Raw genomic sequence first — 19,607 nt, 5'->3', positions numbered from 1 at the left:
AGGCTACGAAGGTCGGAATGGCACACGCGAGCGTGGTGCCACAAAAGACAAATATCCCCCAGTGTAGCCTTAACAGACTGTCGGGGCAAGTGCTGTTAGCGAGTTGCAGCACCTATGAAGGCTGGCACGACACACGAGGTGGTGGGTGGCCAGGCCCACGCCCAGCCAACTTTGTCTCCCCAGTGCCAAAGTTTGCACATCACACCAAGGTATTCATTTGTGGCTGAGTCGACCTAGGAGAGGCCCGTGACCGATTCAGATCATTGACGCTGGTGGCCGTGAGAGGGGAATCGAACCTGGGCCGCTGGTATCGTAGCGCAGCGCGCTAACCGCTGTGCCATTGCTTCTCACCCACACACGCACACGCACACACACACGCACACACACACGCACGTGCACACTTGCATATGGACGCACACGTGTAAGCACTTGTGGAAATTCAGGAATTTGTGGAAGTTGAGGAATGTTTTGCTCGCGATGCTGGTCTCATCCCGGACATCTGCTAACATTCCCCCACTGTGGCTCCCACCCTCAACCCCCACCCTAGGCACAGAGACAAAGATCCCCCGTGTAGCCTTAGCAGACTGTTGGAGCAAGTGCTGTTAGCGAGCGCCTATGAAGGCTGAGACGGCACGCGAGCGGGTGGGTGGCCAGCACCACACCCGGCCGCCTTTGTCTCCCTATTGGCAATGTTTACACACTGCGCTAGGTACTCATTTGAGGCCGAGTCGACCTAGGGGAGGCCCAGTACCGGTTCAAATAATTGTCACTAGTGTTGAACGTGAGCAGGAATCGAACTCGGGTGGCCGGCTACGTAGCGCAGCGCGGTAACCTCTACACGACTGCTCCCCTGGACACACACTCACGCCATGTCTCACTTCCATCTGGACAGTTCCAAAAATGCTCCACTCATAGAGCGGCCTCGGTCTAAAGTTTCACATCACTTCACGTCTCGTGCTAAACGACAACTGCACATCACGCTATCCTCATCATCGGTGAACCACATCACGTGCCTTCCATCGAGTGTGTCACTGAAGCCGATATGAAGCAGACACAAAGCCTGCTGCTGGTCACTCGCTACGAAGGGCACCGTGGTGACGAGATGGTAACTACCTCGCCTGGTATACAGGACGTCGTGCATTCGATCCCGACGCCTGTATATTTGGAGTTTGTATGTTCTCCCGGTGGTGGCGTGCATTTTTCTCCGGGTCCTCCGGGTTTAACCTCCACATTTAGAATAAACATGCACTTCAGAGTATTTGGCTGCTATGAATTCCGACATGATAAGCCACTTCGCTAAACTATAATTTGTGCCAGGTCGCTTCAGAAAAAGAGCTATACAGCTCAGTGGACCTAACCTGGTAAAATAAAAAATAGTTGAGTTGTCGTTTAATCTCAGAGACTATTGAGACCCTGAACCATGAAACTCTTTAGAGAACCTGTGGACTGAGATTCGGAGGCATTGAGATCAAGAGTCTCCAAGAACCTGAGGCCCATGACTCCAGAAGACACACAAGTCGTGAGACTCCCAAATGATAAGCCACTTCGCTAAACTATCATTTGTGGCCAGGTCGCTTCAGAAAAAGAGCCATGCAGCATAGCTCAGTGGGCTTTAACACCTCGTAAAAAAATGTAAGTAGGGTCATTACCCGAAACGTCGCCTTTTGTACAATTCTCAATTCAAGGCCACACTGTTGTTGTTGTCTTTGCATGTGCACCGCTGCCAACGCAGCAGCAGCAGCAGCACCAGCAGCAGATACTCTTCTCAGGGCCCGGCCACCACCTTCCCCCGCTATTCCGTTCTCAAGCAGAGGAGGGCGCAAGGAAGTCTCCTGTGAAGCGGGAGGGGGGCGTGGTGGGGGGGGCAGCCCCACCCCAGGGGCCGCCTTCGTCTCCCCGACGTCCACAGCGAAAGGACCGCTCCCTGTAACGAGGCCGAGTTGAACTTGCGGAGGTGGCCAGGAGAGATATTCAGATTTTGTCCACGAGTCGGGAATAAACCATGCGTCGCCAAATTTCGCAGCGCCACCGCTCCAACAACAACAACAACAACCTCCATTCGCCACTAAGTGGCGGTGACGTCACCACGGCGCTTGTGCCAGGCTACGTGCACGTTGAGGCCACCGCTCCACACACACACAGAGCCAGGGGGGTTGCCAGCTGCCCGGGAATTGGCATTCCTGTGTTGCGGTGTCAGGAATTGATTTGCATCGATATCGGGTATCGCTGTTGTGCTGAACTTTATGACTGCCGACAGCACAGGTTTGATGTGAGACCTGGACTGCCTTAGGTGAGGGTTTGGTCCACATTGGATAGTGTGGCAACCCTAACCCACAACAAAGACAAACACCCCCACCCCCTCCCCGTGTCGCCTTGGATCAAGTGATGTTCTAGCGAGCACCTGTGAATGCCGACACGGCACACGAGGTGGCGGGTGGCCAGCACCGCGCCCGGCCGACTTCTTTCTCCCTAGCGCCGAAAATTACACACCCAACCAGATGCTGATGTGAGGCCGAGTCGACCTAGAGGATGCCCAGGACCGGTTTAGATCATCGTCACCGGTGTTGGTAGCCGTGAGTGCGAATCAAACTCGGGTCTCTACCAGGTTCGTGGAGCAGCGCGCTACTAACCACTCCCCACACCCTCGCGCGCACACACAGTGCGCTAACCATTGTGCCACCGCTCCCCATACACAGACACCACCACCACCACCACACACGCACGCACGCGCACACATCCAAATCGGCCTGTACAACCTGCACCACTGGCTTAGGACTGCCAATCAATTAGAATTAGCCCCCTACCCTCCTCCCTGCTCCATACCCCCCACCCTGATGCCCCCCCCTCCCCCAGCCCCTGCACCACCTGAGTTTATCGGCGGTGAAGATGACCCTGCGCTCCATGAGCAGCGAGGAGAAGACGCGCAGCAGCTGCCGCGGGCCCAGGCACGACAGGAGGCAGGAGAAGTCCACGTGCTCCAGGCGGGAGTCGCTGGGCCGCCGCAGCTCGATCGTCTGTTTGGGGGAGGGAGGGAGGGGGGGGGGCGAAGGTGGGGGGGGGGGGCGAAGGTGGGGGGGAGGGGGCGAAGGTAGGTGGGAGGGGGCAAAGGTGGGGGAGAGCAAAGGTGTGGGGGGCAAAGGTGGGGGGGAGGGGGGCGAAGGTGGGGGGGGGGCGAAGGTGGGGGGGGGGGCGAAGGTGGGGGGGGGGGAGCGAAAGTGGGGGGGGGGGGCGTGAAGGCGAGGGTGGAGAGGCCTCGTCTGTGTGATACATTCTGTAAACGACCCCCCTCCCCTATAGCCTGTAACAGACTGTTCAGGCTGTAGGGGAAGCGAGTAGCAGCACCTATGAAGGCCGACACGGCACACGAGAGGGTGGGTGGCCAACACCACGCCCGGCCGCTTTTGTCTCCCTACTGGCGATGTTTGCACACCGCACCAGGTACTCATTTGAGGTCGAGTCGACCTAGGAGACGCCCAGGACCGCTTCAGATAATCGTCACTGATGTTGGCGGCCGTGAGCGGGAATGGAACTCGTGTCTGTGCCCATCACACTGCTGCTGCTCTTCATCCGTCTCAGGGGCTGTGATGTGATTGGCCAAGCGGTGCCACGCTGCTGTGTTAATAGCCTCGGTGTGACCGTGCGAGACCCCCCCCCCCCCCCGAGTTGATAATGTCGTGACTACGTCACTGGTTAGGGCGGTAGGGGTCAGTGCCGCCTTTGTCTCTCCACTGCTCACCACGCTGCTGATCATAGGACACAGCAAGATAACCGCTGGCAGCTTCGTCGAAACGCTTTCCAATCCGCGCGTTATCGTCGTCTGTGTATAGTGGGCACCACCGCCGGCCACCGCAACGCACGCATCTCCCTTCATTCGTCCGCTCAGGTCGGCCTCCTCTCAAACACAAAAGCTTTGTTCTCCTGTGCACAACGACCTGCTCCTGCAGCTCCTGCTGTTGTTGTCGTTCTGCGGTGTCAAGTTTTGCTCGCCTTATCCTTCCAGGGCTAAAACCCTGACCCCGTCCGGACGGCCGAGTCTTATTTGGAGATAAGTAGTGGGAGATAAACGCGTTGATATAAATCACTCAAAGGAGCACTTTAAAATAATGACACTAAATAAGCACCCTGGCCTGCGTAGTGGTCGCCCTCGGGCCGGCGTCGACCACGTGGCCCAAGGCGCGGCACCTCCGTCTCGTCTCCAGCGGCAGGCGGCTCCGGTTAATTGGCACCTCCGCCTCTTATTACTACTCAAGCGTTGTGTCCTTTGATCAGCAGCGTGGTGAGCAGTGGAGACACAAAGGTGGCACTGACCCCTACCGCACTAACCAGTGACGTAGTCACGACATTATCAGCTGGGGGGGGGGGGGGGGGTGCGGCAATCGGTCAGGTGGGGCCCTCCAACCTTTGATTTGTCTCGCACGGTCGCACCGAGGCGATTATACAGCAGCGTGGCTCCTCTTGTCTAATCACATCGCTATGCTGCTCACCGTAGTACGGTACAATACTGGCGTGGATTTTCCGCTGCAACGGGTTCTCGGATTTCTCAATAAAGCTCGCTTGCGCGCGTGGGGCGGTGAAGCGAAACGTCGGACCTCGCGGCGCACAACCCCCCCTGACGCGCAACGGAGGACGCCGTGACGTCCCCCCCCGCCACCCGCCCGCCAGCCCCACGCGGGTCGCAGGCCCTCGCCATCCAGCAGCGGACGGAGCCTCCCTCCTCACCTCGTGTCCGGCGCCCGGCAGGAAGAGCGACACGCGGACGGTGCGGCCCGGGGCCGGGAAGGGCGCCTCCACGAGTGCGCGCATGAACGGGTAGACGAGGGCGGCCGACAGCCCCCGCCGCCTCTCCACCTCGTCCAGGATCTGCGGTGGGGGTGGGGGCACGGGGGGGGGGGGGCACATGACGTCATCACCACAGCCACGAAGGAAGCCCCGGGTCAATGTTCTTCACTCATCAGTCAGAGACATGATCATCATGGAAACATAAAACAATAGGTTTTACTCTTTCTTGTAATAAAACAGTGGTGTTAAGATGTTATAACACCAAACAGAATCACATTTTTCAAAGGAATCCTGTCTGCATTAACCACACGTAATTGTGGTGAACATGCAAACACAAAAGAACGTACTCTGATATAATATATGAGGCTTTGTCTTTGAAACTGATTGGTCCACACCAGAGACAGCTTTCTTTCGAGCCTCGTCTCAAAGTGCTCGACCAGAGGACGCCAAAAGGCGAACAGCACAAAGACAACGCCACTCTCAGAGCATTGGGAGCTCGGGGTGAGCAGCTACAATATGGAACCTTTCTTTTCAGTGGCAAAGACATCGTCAGTGTGACGGCCGCCACACATTTGAAACCATTGGGGGTTTGACAGCAGCACGATGATGATGATGATGATTGTGGGGATGTTGTCACGTGTTGGCAGTTGTCAGGGGGCCGCACTACAGGCTGCCAGCGGCCCACGGGCCTTGCAATAAAGATCCCTGCCCCAGGTGGAGTCTTGAACCAGAGGTTCACAACCTTGTGGGTGGTTATGGAGGTCCCCCCGCTCAAGCACCCCCCCTCACCCTGTTTGCTAAGGCCACAATACACAGAGATCACATGCTCACGCCTTTGTATGTATGTTGAACTTCTTTCGCACCACCGTACGTAGCTATCCGTGCTAATCGGAGGTGCGGGGGAAGAACAACAAACTAAACACAACAACAAGCTGCTCTAAATAAATTAGTTTGTCGATCTAGATGATGATGAGTTAAAAGTACACAGCTCCAGTGGCTCCTAATATCGGAAGAAAGAGCGTTCCAGACGGCCACAGAAGCGTATCTGAAAGTGCCGTGTGACGATGCGGTGACCGCCGCCTTTGTTCGATGGTCGCGCCAAAAGCCGCTGCGAGGCCCCAGCGGCGGAGACAGATTTTGGAGGGGACAAACCCAGCACGAGGGGGAAATGTGAAGGAGTTGAGAGCGGGGGGTTGTGGGAAGGGAGACTCGAGAGGGGAGGGGAGGGCGAGAGAAGAGAGGGGAGAGAGAGACAGAGACACAGAGAGAGACACACACAAAGACAGGAAGACGCACTGCAAACAGGAAAGCGCGCGACGTGGGGGGGGGGGGTGTTTCTGGCCTGGGTCTCACCCAGAACCCCGACCCGGGAGCTATTATTATTACTACTACTACTATTTTTATTATTCCTATTTATTTCTTTACTCGTGGCTAGAATTGGAAGTCGACGCTGGAGTTTCTAAAAATAACACCCGGCGCAGCTGTACGTTTTTTAGGAACTGACCTAAAAACGTGACGACTGTGAGAACGTGAGCCACCGAAGGATGGAGAGCCGATGGTCGTGATGATGATACCAAGACGATGACGATGATACCGAGATGATGATGATGATGATACCGAGACGATGATGACGGGTCACTTGAAAACAATCTCATTCCGTTTCGACGACGACGACAGCGACCATGGTGGCGGTGGTGGCGGTGGTGGCGCCTTCGATGGCCATGCAGTGTGATGAGTAACTTCATGAGTGACGTAAAACTATCACGCATCGTGTTAATCCCACGTTAAGTTAATGCTCATGACGATCGCAAAATGACAACGGTGAAGTGTGATTACGCCGATGGTGATTGGATGATGACCACTGCATGAAGACAATGAATGAATGTGCACGATGATGATGATGGTGGTTATGCCCATGATGAACGCTGACGATCACTCCAGAGCAAGGGGCCCGTGTGCGTCTCCTCTGTCGCTATTATTATCGTTCCGCTTGCTTGCCCACGAGAGCCTCGCCGAGTCTCAAGAATCTTCTTCTGGAGTCTTGCCACGTTTGTCACAGTATGGGTGAGGGAGGAGGGGGGGGCTTTGATGATGTTGCTGCTGCTCGCGTACGAATCCCAATTAATTTGCAGCTAATTTCCCCAGCTAATGGGATTTATTTATTGGCCAATACCAATTGCATTGCACGGTTGTTTCTTCAGCGAAAACTGTTTCTTGCGTTTTAGTTTAACGTCCTTCCCCCGCACCTCCCATTAGCACGGTTGGCTACGTACGCTGCAAAAGAAGTTCAACAAACATACGTTCACCCCCGTTTAGCATGGTTAGATATGTACGGTGCGAAGGAAGTCCAACGTACATGCATACCAGTTCTGGGAGGGAACCAGAATACACCGAGGAAACGGATGGAGAGCCGCTCACAGCAGCAGCGGTCCTGTGGCCAAATGACCCAGAGGTGCCCGAACCGAACCGGGGGGGGGGGGGGGGGAGAACGTACAAACTGCAAAAAAAGAAAGACGCCCGTGATAGGGAGTCAAACCCAGGCCCTTGTTGCTGCGAGGCGCGAGTGTCACCAGCGCCGAGTCTCACTGCCGTGGGATCGATTGCGGCGCATGCCGTGGTGCGGGTCATCTTGTGGGACCCAATGCTGAAGCACGCACATCCGCCCCCGTTTGGGGGGGGGGGGTGTGACGGTGTGTGCATGTGTGTGCCTGTGCGTGTGTGTGCCTGTGCGTGGGGAGCGGTGGCGCAGTGGTGAGCGCACTGCGGAACGTCGTCGACCTGGCGGCCCGAGTTCGATTCCCACCCACGAGCAACAACAGTGGTGAATATTTGAACCGGTCCTGTGCCTCCCCTAGGTCGATTCTGCCTTAAATGAGAAGCGCGTTTGTATGGTGTGTGTATAATGTGTCTTTGATGTGTGCGTGAGATATGCATGTGTGATGCACGTCTGCACTGTTCGTGTGTACTGTGTGCATGGTGTGTACGTGCGTCATGTGTATCTACGTGTGTGTGTGACATGTCCTTGCTTACAGCACTTGCCCCCACAGTCTGTTAAGGTTATACGGGGGACCTTTGTCTTTGTATGTACGTATACGTGTGCCATGTTACACACTTGTGCAATGACAATGCGCGGGGAGTGGTGGCACAGCGGCCGTGCACGTTGCGCCGTGCCGGCCTTGCTTGGGTGCTCGCTAACAGCGCTGGCCCCAACGGTTTCGTGTTGGCTACGCGTGGGCCTCTCTGTCTGCATCGCACGCACACACACGAACACGTGTGTGCGCGTGCACGTGGGTGCGCGTGCACGTGGGTGCGCGTGCACGTGGGTGCGCGTGCACGTGGGTGCGCGTGCACGTGTGTGCGCGTGCACGTGGGTGCGCGTGCACGTGGGTGCGCGTGCACGTGTGTGCGTGTGCGTGCCGGTTGTGGCTTTGAAGGAAGGAGGCATCTCGTGAACTCCCCACGTCACCTGGAGCTGATTTGGACCGCAAGGGGGGCGGGGGGCGATTTCAGGAGCGGGCAATGGAGGGAGGAGGGGTGGGGGGAGCGTGCGAGCAGGATGGGGGGATGGGAGGGGATGGGAGGGGATGGGAGGGGATGAGGGGGGTGGGGGGGACAGGGCCGTAGGGAAGGCTGTGCTCTTTAGGAGTCGCTGGTTCCGGTTTAATTTTTTAGTTTTTTGTAATTCACTGCCAGCTGCTTTTGATAGCGCAACCCCCCTCCGCCCTGCCTCTATCCCAGGCGTGCACACACGTACACACACACACGTACACGCGTGTCCGTGTGTGTCCGTGTGTGTGTGTGCACGCCACAGATCCGCGCACGGCGCCAGGACCCCCCAGGAAATGCCAGCGCTCCTTATTTCAAACATCGAGAGTTAATACTTGCTCGCGACTCGGCTCAAGAGAAGAGTTCCTCCATTTAGATTATTTAATCTACCCGTGCGGCGGAGCATTGGGCGGTCTCCCCCCACCTCCATCCCCGCCGTGTGCCCGGCTGGGTTTTCTCCCAACCCCATCACGTGGGGTTTGGCGTCCCCCCGCCTTTCGTGAGCCCCAAAAAACCTTCGTCGTCGTAGTCGCAATGGGATCGGCCGAACGTCCCAAGGCGGCGGCAACCCCCCCACCCATCCCCCGTCTCCTCCCAGTCGCGCTCCGATCGCGCTCCCGCAACGCTCTTCTCGGGGATCAATAAAAGGGGTCGTCATTACGCTGGAGCTGGGCCGTTTCATTCAGCAGGTAGAGCTCGCACCTGAGCTACTGGATCAATAAAAGGGGTCGTCATTGATTCTAGATTTGAAGTTTTCGTGACTGCAAGGATTCATACTCTTTGTTTTTTTCGATAAAGTCACGTAGGAAAAAAAATAAAGAAATGAAAAACTAAATTATTCAGCAGGTAGAGCTCGCACCTGAGCTACGAGCTACTTCTTTTCAGAGGCGGCCTGGGGCCACACGTGACAGCTCACCGAAGTGGATTACATCATCATCGTCGTCGTCGTCGTCATCATCTTCGCACGTGGGAATTCATAGTTGCGGCCGTATCATCTAAACGCGTGTCGTTTATACATGTGGGGGGGGAGGGGGGTAGAATCGGAGGAACCCGGAGAAGAATCCACGCCACCAACACGGGAAGAGAGAGAGAAGACGCGGATTTTTAAATATTTTCTAGAAACTAAAAAAAACTATAAACATTTTTTTCTTTTACCGGGTAAGGCCCACTAAGCTATCTTTCAGAAACGACCTGACCACAAACGATCGCTCAACCAATTTGCTCATCACGCGGACATTGAGAGCAGCTCTTGTAAAAGCAACACAACTAAGGGGGCATCGTCGGGGTGATCCGGGATCGAGCCCACGTCCCTCCCGCGTGGCAGGCGAAGGAAGGGACCGAGTCAGCGGCTCGCCGTGCCCCCCCCACCGCCCCCCGCCGGGCAACGGCAACAACAAAAATTCCGCGCGCGATGTTCGGCGCCGCAGTAATTTGACGGGACAGGAACGGAGCGACGGTGAGGGCGTGACGACGTCACCACGGCGTCTCGCGCCTGCCACACCTGAGACCACCAGATGTCCCCCCCCCACCTCTTTGATGTTTGAGATAGACGGGGGCGGGGGGGGGGCACCCCTCAGGACAGAAACAACACGAGGGTCTAGGCAGAGTCGGAGGCATGGCAGCCGTGGGTTGTTTTTGTTGTTGTTCGCGCCGCGCGTCGTTCGTGCACGGTGTCATTCTGAAGCTCCGGGAAACGAAACGTCGGACATCGTGCCAAATAACACGTATGCATCTCAGGTAGCAAGGGGCCGGATATGTGCCTTCGCACCTGGTTTGTGGGGTTGAACCTGGCCGTTCTGAGCTCAGCGGAGCAAGGCTGTGTCGTTTCTGGCTGCAGTGAATCAGGCCGTAGCGAGGTGGGGGGCACGGGGGGGGGGGGAGCAGGGGAGGGGGGGCAGGGGGTTACGACGGGGCGAGCGCTGCAGGGCGATCGATTCGAGCGAGTGAACGAGTTTGACAGACTGGCGCGTGTCGGGTGAGTCAGTGGAGTGAGTCAGTGGAGTGAGTCAGCAGCAGCAGCAGCCGCCGGGCGAGAAAACAATCGGGCGCCGATGGGTTCCCAGCACTCGCCAACTCACCCCCACTTGAGCAGACTCACAAAGGCAAAGGTCCCCCGTATAGCCTTTAATAGACTGCTGGGGCAAGTGCTGTTGGCGAGCACCCACGAAGGCCGGCACGGCGCTCGAGAATGGCTGGGGTGGCCAGCACCACGCCCGGCCGCCTTTGTCTCCGCAGTGGCGATGTTTACACATCGCACCAGGTACTCATTTGAGGTTGAGTCGACCTAGGTGTGGTCCGAGACCGTTGGCCGTAAGCGGGAATCGAGCTCGTGTAGCCGGATTCGTAGCGCAGCGCGCTAACTGCTACGCCACCGCTCCCCACGTATACACACGGAAACACACACACGCACGTACAAACACGCACGTATAAACACACACACACATGTACACACACGTATTGTCACACGCACGTTTTGTCACACACACACGTATATACACACACGTATACACACGTACACACACACACGTACACACACACGTACACACACACACGCACGTACACACACGCACGTACACACACGTACACACACACGCACACACGCACACACACACGCGCGCGCACTCGGATTGCTGGGTGCGTGAACCACTCTGAGTGCAAGTCCGCCGCCTCATCGCAACCCCCACGTGCCCGCGTGTCGGGCCCGGTGTCTCCATCACAAGGGTCGTACAGAGAATTCCACACCCCCCCCCCCACGCCACCAGAAACGAGACGCTCGGCGCAAACCAGTAAGGCAAGTCCTCGCTTAACGCGATATCGCTTTGACCCCCCCCTCCCCGTTAGAACGCAGGGTCTCGGGGGTTGACGGCGAACTACTTTCTTGAGCTGCGTGGCTGAGCGGAGTGATACAATGACGCGGAGGCGTACACTCGGTTATTTGTCCCGCGAGGCAGTTCGTGTCAGCCGGCGGAATCTCGCCACACGTGACCATCACCATCATTACTGTTACCATCACGTTACTTACGTGGGTGAGGGGAGACTTGTTTTCGCTTAACGCGAAACTGTGTAGGGACACATCTCCTAGCGCGCTAAACGAGGACCTGACCTGTCCAGTACAACCAGGGACAGCCGTCAATCCGGAGCAGGTGGTTCGCGATGTTACGAAGCGTCCCATTCACCACCCCCCCCCCCCGCTAAAATGCGCGGTAGAAGAGTGGGGGGGGGGGGGTGGAGTAGCGCTCGGATAAAAGAGCCCCCCACGCTGTAGCGAGGGGGGGCGGCGGAGAGAGCTGACGGATCGGACCCCTTGTCCATCGGCTCTCAAGCCAAGCGCGCGCTCCTCTGCCTCTCTCTCCCTGTATCTCTCTCTGCCTCTCTCTGTCTCTCTCTCTCTGTCTCTCGCTCTCTCTCTCTGCCTCTCTGTCTCTCTGTCTCTCTCTGCCTCTCGCCGGTCGCATGGTCGGGTCTCGTGATTTCAGCGGCCACCTGGGGCCACTGGCGCGCTCCACACAGTTGACTCTGTGATAGCGAGTCAAGCTTGAGCTGGGTGGAGCTTTGGCTCGGTGAAAACGACGAAAAAAATACTTTTGGGTCACGCGGAATATTTTTTTAAATATAAATTGGTTCTTGAATGGCAACAACGCAGCGAATCGCAGGGGGGGGGGGCATGGCCAATGAGAAGAGGGAGGGGGCACCGGTTAACTGAAAGCGGCCCCCTACCCGCTTTAGCCCCCCACTATCCCTCTCCCCCCATTGCCCTGCCACTATACTCTCCAACCCCGCCACCCCCAGCCCCCCTCCGACTTCCTGGACTTCCTGTGGCCTTGATTTGTCATTGGCTTTGCGACAGTGTGGAGATGCCCTGGGGGATTATCTGGACTGCAGAGAGGCTCCCCTGCCCCCAGCCGCCACTGATCCAGAGACACGGGGACACTGGGACACAAGACACAGAGACACAGAGGACGCAAAGACGAGGGTAAGGGTGGTAAGGGAGGGTAAGGGAGGTCACGTGGATTGTCATTCAGACACCGTCTCCCGTGGTAGCCATCACCTCCACCGATCAGTGGGCAACTTCATTGCGTAATAATTACAATAATAATAATCAGAACAACACCGCACCAGGCACTCGAGACGATGCATTCACACGTGGCTCTTCCTCCTGGGTGTTGTACCCCGGGAGGCGGAAGCCCCCAGCTCTCAACCACCACCACCCCCTACTGAGTGGAGCAACCATTTAGCCTGTGAAGTCTTCAACAGTTCCGCGCGACGATAACATCGATGGGTTGGTGAGGGGGCGGCGGGGCGCTGTGGTGAGCGCACAGTGCTACGAATGTCGCTGCGTTTTATACGCCCGGCGCTCCGCGGGTTGTTGTGAGCGTTGCTCCGCTGTCCTCCGCTGTTGTTGGAGGGTGACTGCCTCCAACTGCCCAGTAGCAACGTCCTTCGCAAACACACTCCACTCTCCCCCTCACTCATTCACTGACTCTCCCACTCACTCACTCTCTCCCACTCACTCAATCACTCTCTCCTACTCACTGACACTTTCACTCACTAACTGACGCTCCCACTCACTAACTGACTCTCCCACTCACCCACTCACTCACTGACGCTCCCACTCACTCACTCACTGACGCTCCCACTCACTCACTCACTGATGCGCCCACTCACTCACTGACGCTCCCACTCACTCACTCACTGACTCTCCCACTCACTCACTCACTGACTCTCCCACTCACCCACTAACTCACTGATGCTCCCACTCACTCACTCACTGACGCTCCCACTCACTCACTCACTGACGCTCCCACTCACTCACTCACTGACGCTCCCACTCACTCACTCACTCACTGACTCTCCCACTCACTCACTCACTGACTCTCCCACTCACTCACTCACTCACTGACTCTCCCACTCACTCACTCACTGACTCTCCCACTCACTCACTCACTGACTCTCCCACTCACTCACTCACTCACTGACTCTCCCACTCACTCACTCACTGACTCTCCCACTCACTCACTCACTGACTCTCCCACTCACTCACCGACGCTCCCACTCACTCACTCACTGACTCTCCCACTCACTCCCTGACTCTCCCACTCACTCACTGACTATCCCACTCACTCACTCACTGACTCTCCCACTCACTCACTCACTGACTCTCCCACTCACTCACTCACTGACTCTCCCACTCAATCACTCACTGACGCTCCCACTCACTCACTCACTGACGCTCCCACTCACTCACTCACTGACTCTCCCACTCACTCACTCACTGACGCTCCCACTCACTCACTCACTGACGCTCCCACTCACTCACTCACTGACTCTCCCACTCACTCACTGACTCTCCCACTCACTCACTCCCTGACTCTCCCACTCACTCACTGACTCTCCCACTCACTCACTCACTGACGCTCCCACTCACTCACTCACTGACGCTCCCACTCACTCACTCACTGACTCTCCCACTCACTCTCTCACTGAGGCTCCCACTCACTCACTCACTGACTATCCCACTCACTCACTCACTGACTCTCCCACTCACTCACTCACTGACGCTCCCACTCACTCACTCACTGACGCTCCCACTCACTCACTCACTGACTCTCCCACTCACTCTCTCTCCCACTCCATCTCCCACCCTGCCACTCTCCCTCTCCGCCGCCCCCGCGCACCTTTGAGAAGAGGGTGAAGCAGCCGAGGCGGCTGACGATGCAGTGAACCTCCGGCAGGCGCGGCCCCTTGCCGCTCGGCTGCGAGACACAAAACGGCAGCGCAGCGCTCGGGAACCGGGAAGCACGCGGGGGAAACGCGGGGAAACACGCGGGGAAACGCGGGGAAACACGGGGAAACACGGGGAAACACGTGGGGGAAACACGGGGAAACATGGGGAAAAACGTGGGGGAAACACGGGGAAACATGCTGCCTCGCATTCGCAGGCCGGGAGCGCCATTCTCCTGCTGCGCTCAGAGCCATCCCCGATGGGGGCCCCACAATTCGACGTGACGGCGTCTGATATCACACTCCCGCTTTAGTTTGAAGGCGTCGCGGCCCACACGGTGCAAGCTGCCCCAAGCCCTGCACCACCCCCATCAGGACGACCCTGGCTGCCGCTGCAAGGTTTCGGTCGTTGCGACGGTTGCAAAAGATTGTGGGTAGTTGCAGTGGTTGCCGTGATTTCATGGTTCCATTGGTTCCGGTGGTTGTCGTGGTTTGGTTGTGATGGTTGCGATGCTGATCGCGGTGGTTGTGTTATTGCGCCAGTTGTGGTGGTTGTGGCAGTTGCGGTGGTTGTGGCCGTGATGATTGCGGTGGTTGCGGCGGTTACCAGGAGACGCCTGCAGTAGCCGAACCGGCGGCTCCCGTCGCTCGTCGTCAGCACGAAGGAGAACATCTCGCTGCGCACGGCCGGACGGGGCAAGCGTGTCAACACCGCACGGCTCAACACAGATCAACAACAACAGCCACAACGGCCAGCCAGTGGCGGTGATGTCGCCACAGCGCTTGTGCCAGGCTAGGTGCACGTTCGGCAGGCTGTCATGTGAGGTGTCGAAGTTTCTCCGACTGGGGTCACGGAACAACGGAGACAAAGATCCCCCAGATAGCCTTAACAGGCTGAAGCGGCAAGTGCTGTTAGCGAGCAGCACCTATGAAGGCCGGCATGGCACACGAGGGGGTGGGTGGCCAGCACCACGCCCAACTGCCTTTGTCTCCCCAGTGGCGATGTTTTTACACACCGCACCCAGGTACTCATTTGAGTCTGAGTCAACCTAGGGGAGGCCCAGGACCGGTTCAAATAATCGTCACTGGTGTTGGCCGTGAGCGGGAATCAAACTCGGATCGCCAGGTTCGGAGCGCAGCGCGCTGACCGCTACACCACCGCTCCCCACACACACACGGTAAGACACACACGGTGACACACACACGGTGAGACAAACACGGTGACACACACACGGTGACACACACACGGTGAGACACACACTCGGTGAGACACACACACGGTGAGACACACACACGGTGAGACACACACGGTGAGACACACACAGTGAGACACCCCCTCCCCACCTGGTGTAGTGGGTGATGGGCGCCCAGTCACGTGCGTCTGGGAAGCAGAACTGGGGGATGGCCTTGATCCTCTCCTCGGACTCCCGCACCTCCTTCGTCAGGCGCTCCAGCTTCACGTCACAGACAAACATCCCCCGGGTGACGTCACACAACGCCGGGGTAGGTGGAGAGGGGGGGGCACAAGGCCTGCCGGTGAGCCGGGTCGTCCCCGCGCGAACGAGACTCCGACCCTCTTCTCTTGAGCTTTCATAAACACAACCAGCGCGCCCCTTGGGGAACTGGTAGGTGACCTGGGGCTGGTGCTCACGTACCTTCGGGAACTGGTAGGTGACCTCGGGCTGGTATCCGCGCCCCGTCGGCTTGGCACGCAGCGCCACCACCAGGAAGCACTCGAACAGCTGGCGCTCCTGCCACTCGAGCAGCTCGCGCTCCAGCGTGCGGTGGCCACGTGTGCGGGCGCGCAGCCGCGCCATGCGCACCAGCCTCCACGCATGCTCTGCTCGCCACACCATGGGGAGGGAGGGAGGTCAGAGGTCACGGGGCTTAGGGAGAGGGGGGAGCAGGGGGGTGGTGGTCGGGGAGCGGTTGAAAGTAAAATATGGGCACCGTGATGATCGATCGGTCGATTGTAATGCACGTAATAATCTAGCCGGGATGTGCGTTCTTGCGTAAATGTTTGCGTGTGCGTAAAAACTGCGTATATGCATGTGTGCGTGTGGGCATGTAGCGGGAGCGTAATAATTAGCGTGCCGTGCTACGAATCCGGTGACCCAAGTTCGATTCCCGCTCACGGCCAACATCAGTGACTAATATCTATACCGAGCTTGGGCTTCCCCTAGGTTAGCTGGGCCCTTTCATCCGTACCTGGCGGTGGGTGGATAACAAACATCACCGCTGGGGAAACAAAGGCGGCCGGGGGTGGTTGCTGGCCACCCACCCCCTCCTATGCCGTGCCGGCTGTCATAGGTGCTCGCAAACAGCGCTTGCTCCAACAGTGTTCAGGCTACACGGGGGATCCGTCGTCTCTGTGTGCGATGGGCAGCAGTCCGCAGGGTCACGTCCGTCCGTCACCGTCCCTCGTGTCAACGCCACCACGGGGCCATCTCACGCCGCACCTTTGCTGTGATCGTCCGAGTCGCTATCGCTCTCGCTGTTGTCGCCTGACCGTGGGTGGGGGTGAGCGGGGGGGGGCATGTGGGGGGGGAACAGCAGAAGAAACAGACGTCGCATGACATTCCATTACATGGCCACTGTCAACACCGTCCCCCCATTGAATAAACTGCACCCTGCCATAGGAATGTGGAGTTTAAAAAAAAAAACATCAAATAAACTCGTGGTGGTGTGTCACACGAGGCCGTGGCCATCGCTCATCCCCCCCACGCTTCACCTTCCCGTGAAGTAATCGCAAGGGGTCAGAGTTCACGGTCGAGCAACGATGGGAAAGCTACGCGCGCTGGAATTTTTTTGAAGAAAATAACCCCGTGAAATATCGGCTCCTAATTGTTAATTATTTGCGTTGCCCTTGGTTTGCTGATCTATGACGGGGTTGGGGTGGGGATGGAGGTCAGACAGAGCAGGACCACATTCCTCTCGACGCTACGTCAAGTGTACGAGCACAAAAGCAAAGATCACCCCCCCCCCCCCCCCCGTACGGCCTGAAGTGCTGTTAGCGAAGAGCAGCACCTATGAAGGCCGGCGGCTCGGCACACGAGAAGGTAGTGTGACCAGGACATTGCCCGACCGCCTTTGTCTTCCCAATGAGACAAAGGCGGAGTTCTCACGTAAAGGCCGAGTCGACCTCGAGGAAGGCCAGGTACCGGATCAGATCTCCGAAGGGCACACACGCGATGGTGGGTTGACGGAACGAACCGACGTCGTGGTGAACTCGCAAAACTGGAACGAGGGGGGTCCAATGGGGGGGGAGGGTGGTGGGGGGGGGGGGAGTCCATGGTATGGGGGACCCATTGACTTGACGCCGTTTGTGGCTCACGATGGCCGTGGCAACCGTGACAAGGAGCGGTCGCCGTGGCGACGACGGGGCTCACCGCGCAGGGAGGCGGTCTCCGCGTTGCTAGGCGAGGTCTTCCTCCAGCGCTTCTTCCCACGCTTCGCCGTGAACACCTCGTTGATCTTCTGCACCATCTTGGGGAGGGGGAGAGACGAGCGGAGAGGGAAAGTCAGCTGGGCGAGCGACGGGGCGAACCTCGTCGCAGCGCAATCGCCGGCCGGGAAAAAAAGGACGGATCTCAGAATCTTTATCTGGACTGCCGGAGGAATCTGATGAGCCGTGAAGCTCTTTTCCACATATGTCCTCCGGTCACAGCGAGTTACAACAACAAACAAACAAATAGCGATAGGAGCAAAGGTGTTGCTCGTGCAAAGGTTCCCAGCCTTGCCCAGACCACCAGCTCAATACGCATCCTTACGTGTTGTTACATCTATGGTATGGTTACCTTGTTATAATAATAATTTCAGCACCGGGGAGACAAAGGTAGCCGAGGCGGGGCGGTGCTGGACACGCCACGTGTACTTTGCGCGCCGTGCCGGCCTTTGCAGGTGAAGGGTAACGGCACTTCACTTGCCCCCGGACCCTGTGTGGGGTGGGCTACACGGTGGACCTTTGTCTTTGTGTGCGCGCGTGCCCGTGTGGTTTTAAGGCAAAGCACGTGGCTACTGGCTCCGGTCTCGCCCCCCCCCCACCGACCCAACCCCCCCCCCCTCTCCATCCCTTTCCCACCACCCCAGTTGGCAGTTCCGCCGCTCGCCTTTTGATCCCATCTGGGGAGCAACTGGGGCCGCACGCGGTGGCCAATCCCTCTCTGTGTGCAGTGGCAACAGCAGCAGCAGCAGCAGCAGCCTAGACGCCAGGTCATAGCTCCCTCACCCCCCCCCCCCCGCATCTAAAACTCAACTATTTTTTATTTTACCAGGTAAGCCCACACTGAGCTACGTAGTTCTCTTTCAGAAGCCACCTGGCAACGAGTGAGAGCTCAAAGAAGTGGCTTGTCGTGTGGAAACGCTGCTTTTTGTGTCTAGTTTGTTGTTTTTTCGGTAAAGTCACGTAGGTAAAAATAAAAATAAATAATAAAAATTATAAAAATAATAATAGAAATAAAATAACAATTTGTTGTTGTTGTTCCCACGCACCTCCGATTAGCACGGTTGGCTTCGTACGGTGCGATAGTAGTTCAACATACATTCACACATCATGCAGCCAAATACTATAATTGCACACGTTGATTCGAAATGTGGAGGGAAAAAGCAGACGACCAAGGGAAAAATCCACGCAATCACAAGGAGATAGAGAGAGAGAGAAGAGCAAACTCCAAATATACAGCAGCAGCAGCAGGCGTCGTCAGGGTCGGGATCGAACCCACGCTCTCCTGCACACCAGGCGACGGAGATAACATCTGACCACCGCCCCCCCGCCCCCCCCTTACCTTGGGCACACGGCGGGGGTGCTGCTGCCGGAAGGAGACGTCGCTGGCCGTGCTCGCGGTGTCCTCCGTGGCCCCCCCGCGGGGGGATCCCCCCCCGCCCAGGGAGCGCCGGGGCCCCACCAGCGTCGCGATCGCCGGCTCCGTCAGCGTCTTCTTGAGCGGCAGGCGTCGCCGCCCCTCCGAGTCGCCCCCATTGAGCCCCACCGCCCCCGACGGCGACGATGGGGATGCCGCCGCCGCCGTCGTCGATGAGGCAGAGTGGGGACAGCTGCCCATGAGGCTCTGGGTTCTGCGGTGGCTCTGGGAGAGAGGGGCGGGGGGGCGGGAAACGATGTGGAAGAGGAGGTGAGGCACTGGCGCCACGGTGGCCAGTAGATGTTATATCCCTCGCCTGGTATGCAGGAGGTCGTCGGTTTGATCCCGACCCTGACACTGACGATGCCTGTATATTTGGGGTTTTAGTTGACGCTCAACCCTGGATCATCGCTCGATTCTCCAGCGACACCCGATGCTGTGATTTGTTGAGACTCTGATGACCACCCCCAGCTTGCAGTCTCGATCCTTCAACTTGAATGTGCAATTTCATTGAGAGACTACGAGTTGCCTCGGTGTGCTCTGGGACTGTTGCTGTTTTATTGCCTTGCCCAAGCTTGCATTGAGTGTTGAAAAATCGCCAGGAATGCATCTACTTATGCAATTTCTACTAATAAACGTTATTTAGTTTTTAGTGACTTGCTTACGTTTTCTCTACTTTTCACTCCTTTAGTTTTTTGTATT

The 19,607-nt window shown here is 57.4% G+C and overlaps 1 protein-coding gene across 1 annotated transcript in view; it reads right to left on the bottom strand.

The window, feature by feature from the left end:
• Window positions 1-19,607, bottom strand: part of LOC144720461 (DENN domain-containing protein 2B-like) — a 39,662-nt gene that overhangs the window by 12,918 nt on the left and 7,137 nt on the right. The window contains exons 8-16 of the mRNA XM_078597264.1: window positions 18,831-19,130; window positions 17,436-17,532; window positions 16,506-16,550; window positions 15,702-15,886; window positions 15,391-15,500; window positions 14,654-14,723; window positions 14,001-14,078; window positions 4,720-4,860; window positions 2,866-3,014 (exon numbers count right to left, since the gene is read on the bottom strand). Of these exons, the coding sequence (XP_078453390.1) occupies window positions 2,866-3,014; window positions 4,720-4,860; window positions 14,001-14,078; window positions 14,654-14,723; window positions 15,391-15,500; window positions 15,702-15,886; window positions 16,506-16,550; window positions 17,436-17,532; window positions 18,831-19,130 (1,175 nt within the window). The remainder of the gene's footprint in view (window positions 1-2,865; window positions 3,015-4,719; window positions 4,861-14,000; window positions 14,079-14,653; window positions 14,724-15,390; window positions 15,501-15,701; window positions 15,887-16,505; window positions 16,551-17,435; window positions 17,533-18,830; window positions 19,131-19,607) is intronic.

Source organism: Lampetra planeri, chromosome 8, assembly GCF_965212315.1.
Source record: "Lampetra planeri chromosome 8, kcLamPlan1.2.h2, whole genome shotgun sequence".
NCBI classification, from domain to species: Eukaryota; Metazoa; Chordata; class Hyperoartia; order Petromyzontiformes; family Petromyzontidae; genus Lampetra; species Lampetra planeri.
The sequence above is the reverse complement of the archived record's forward strand: the minus strand, read 5'-3'. Positions and strand labels throughout refer to the sequence as shown.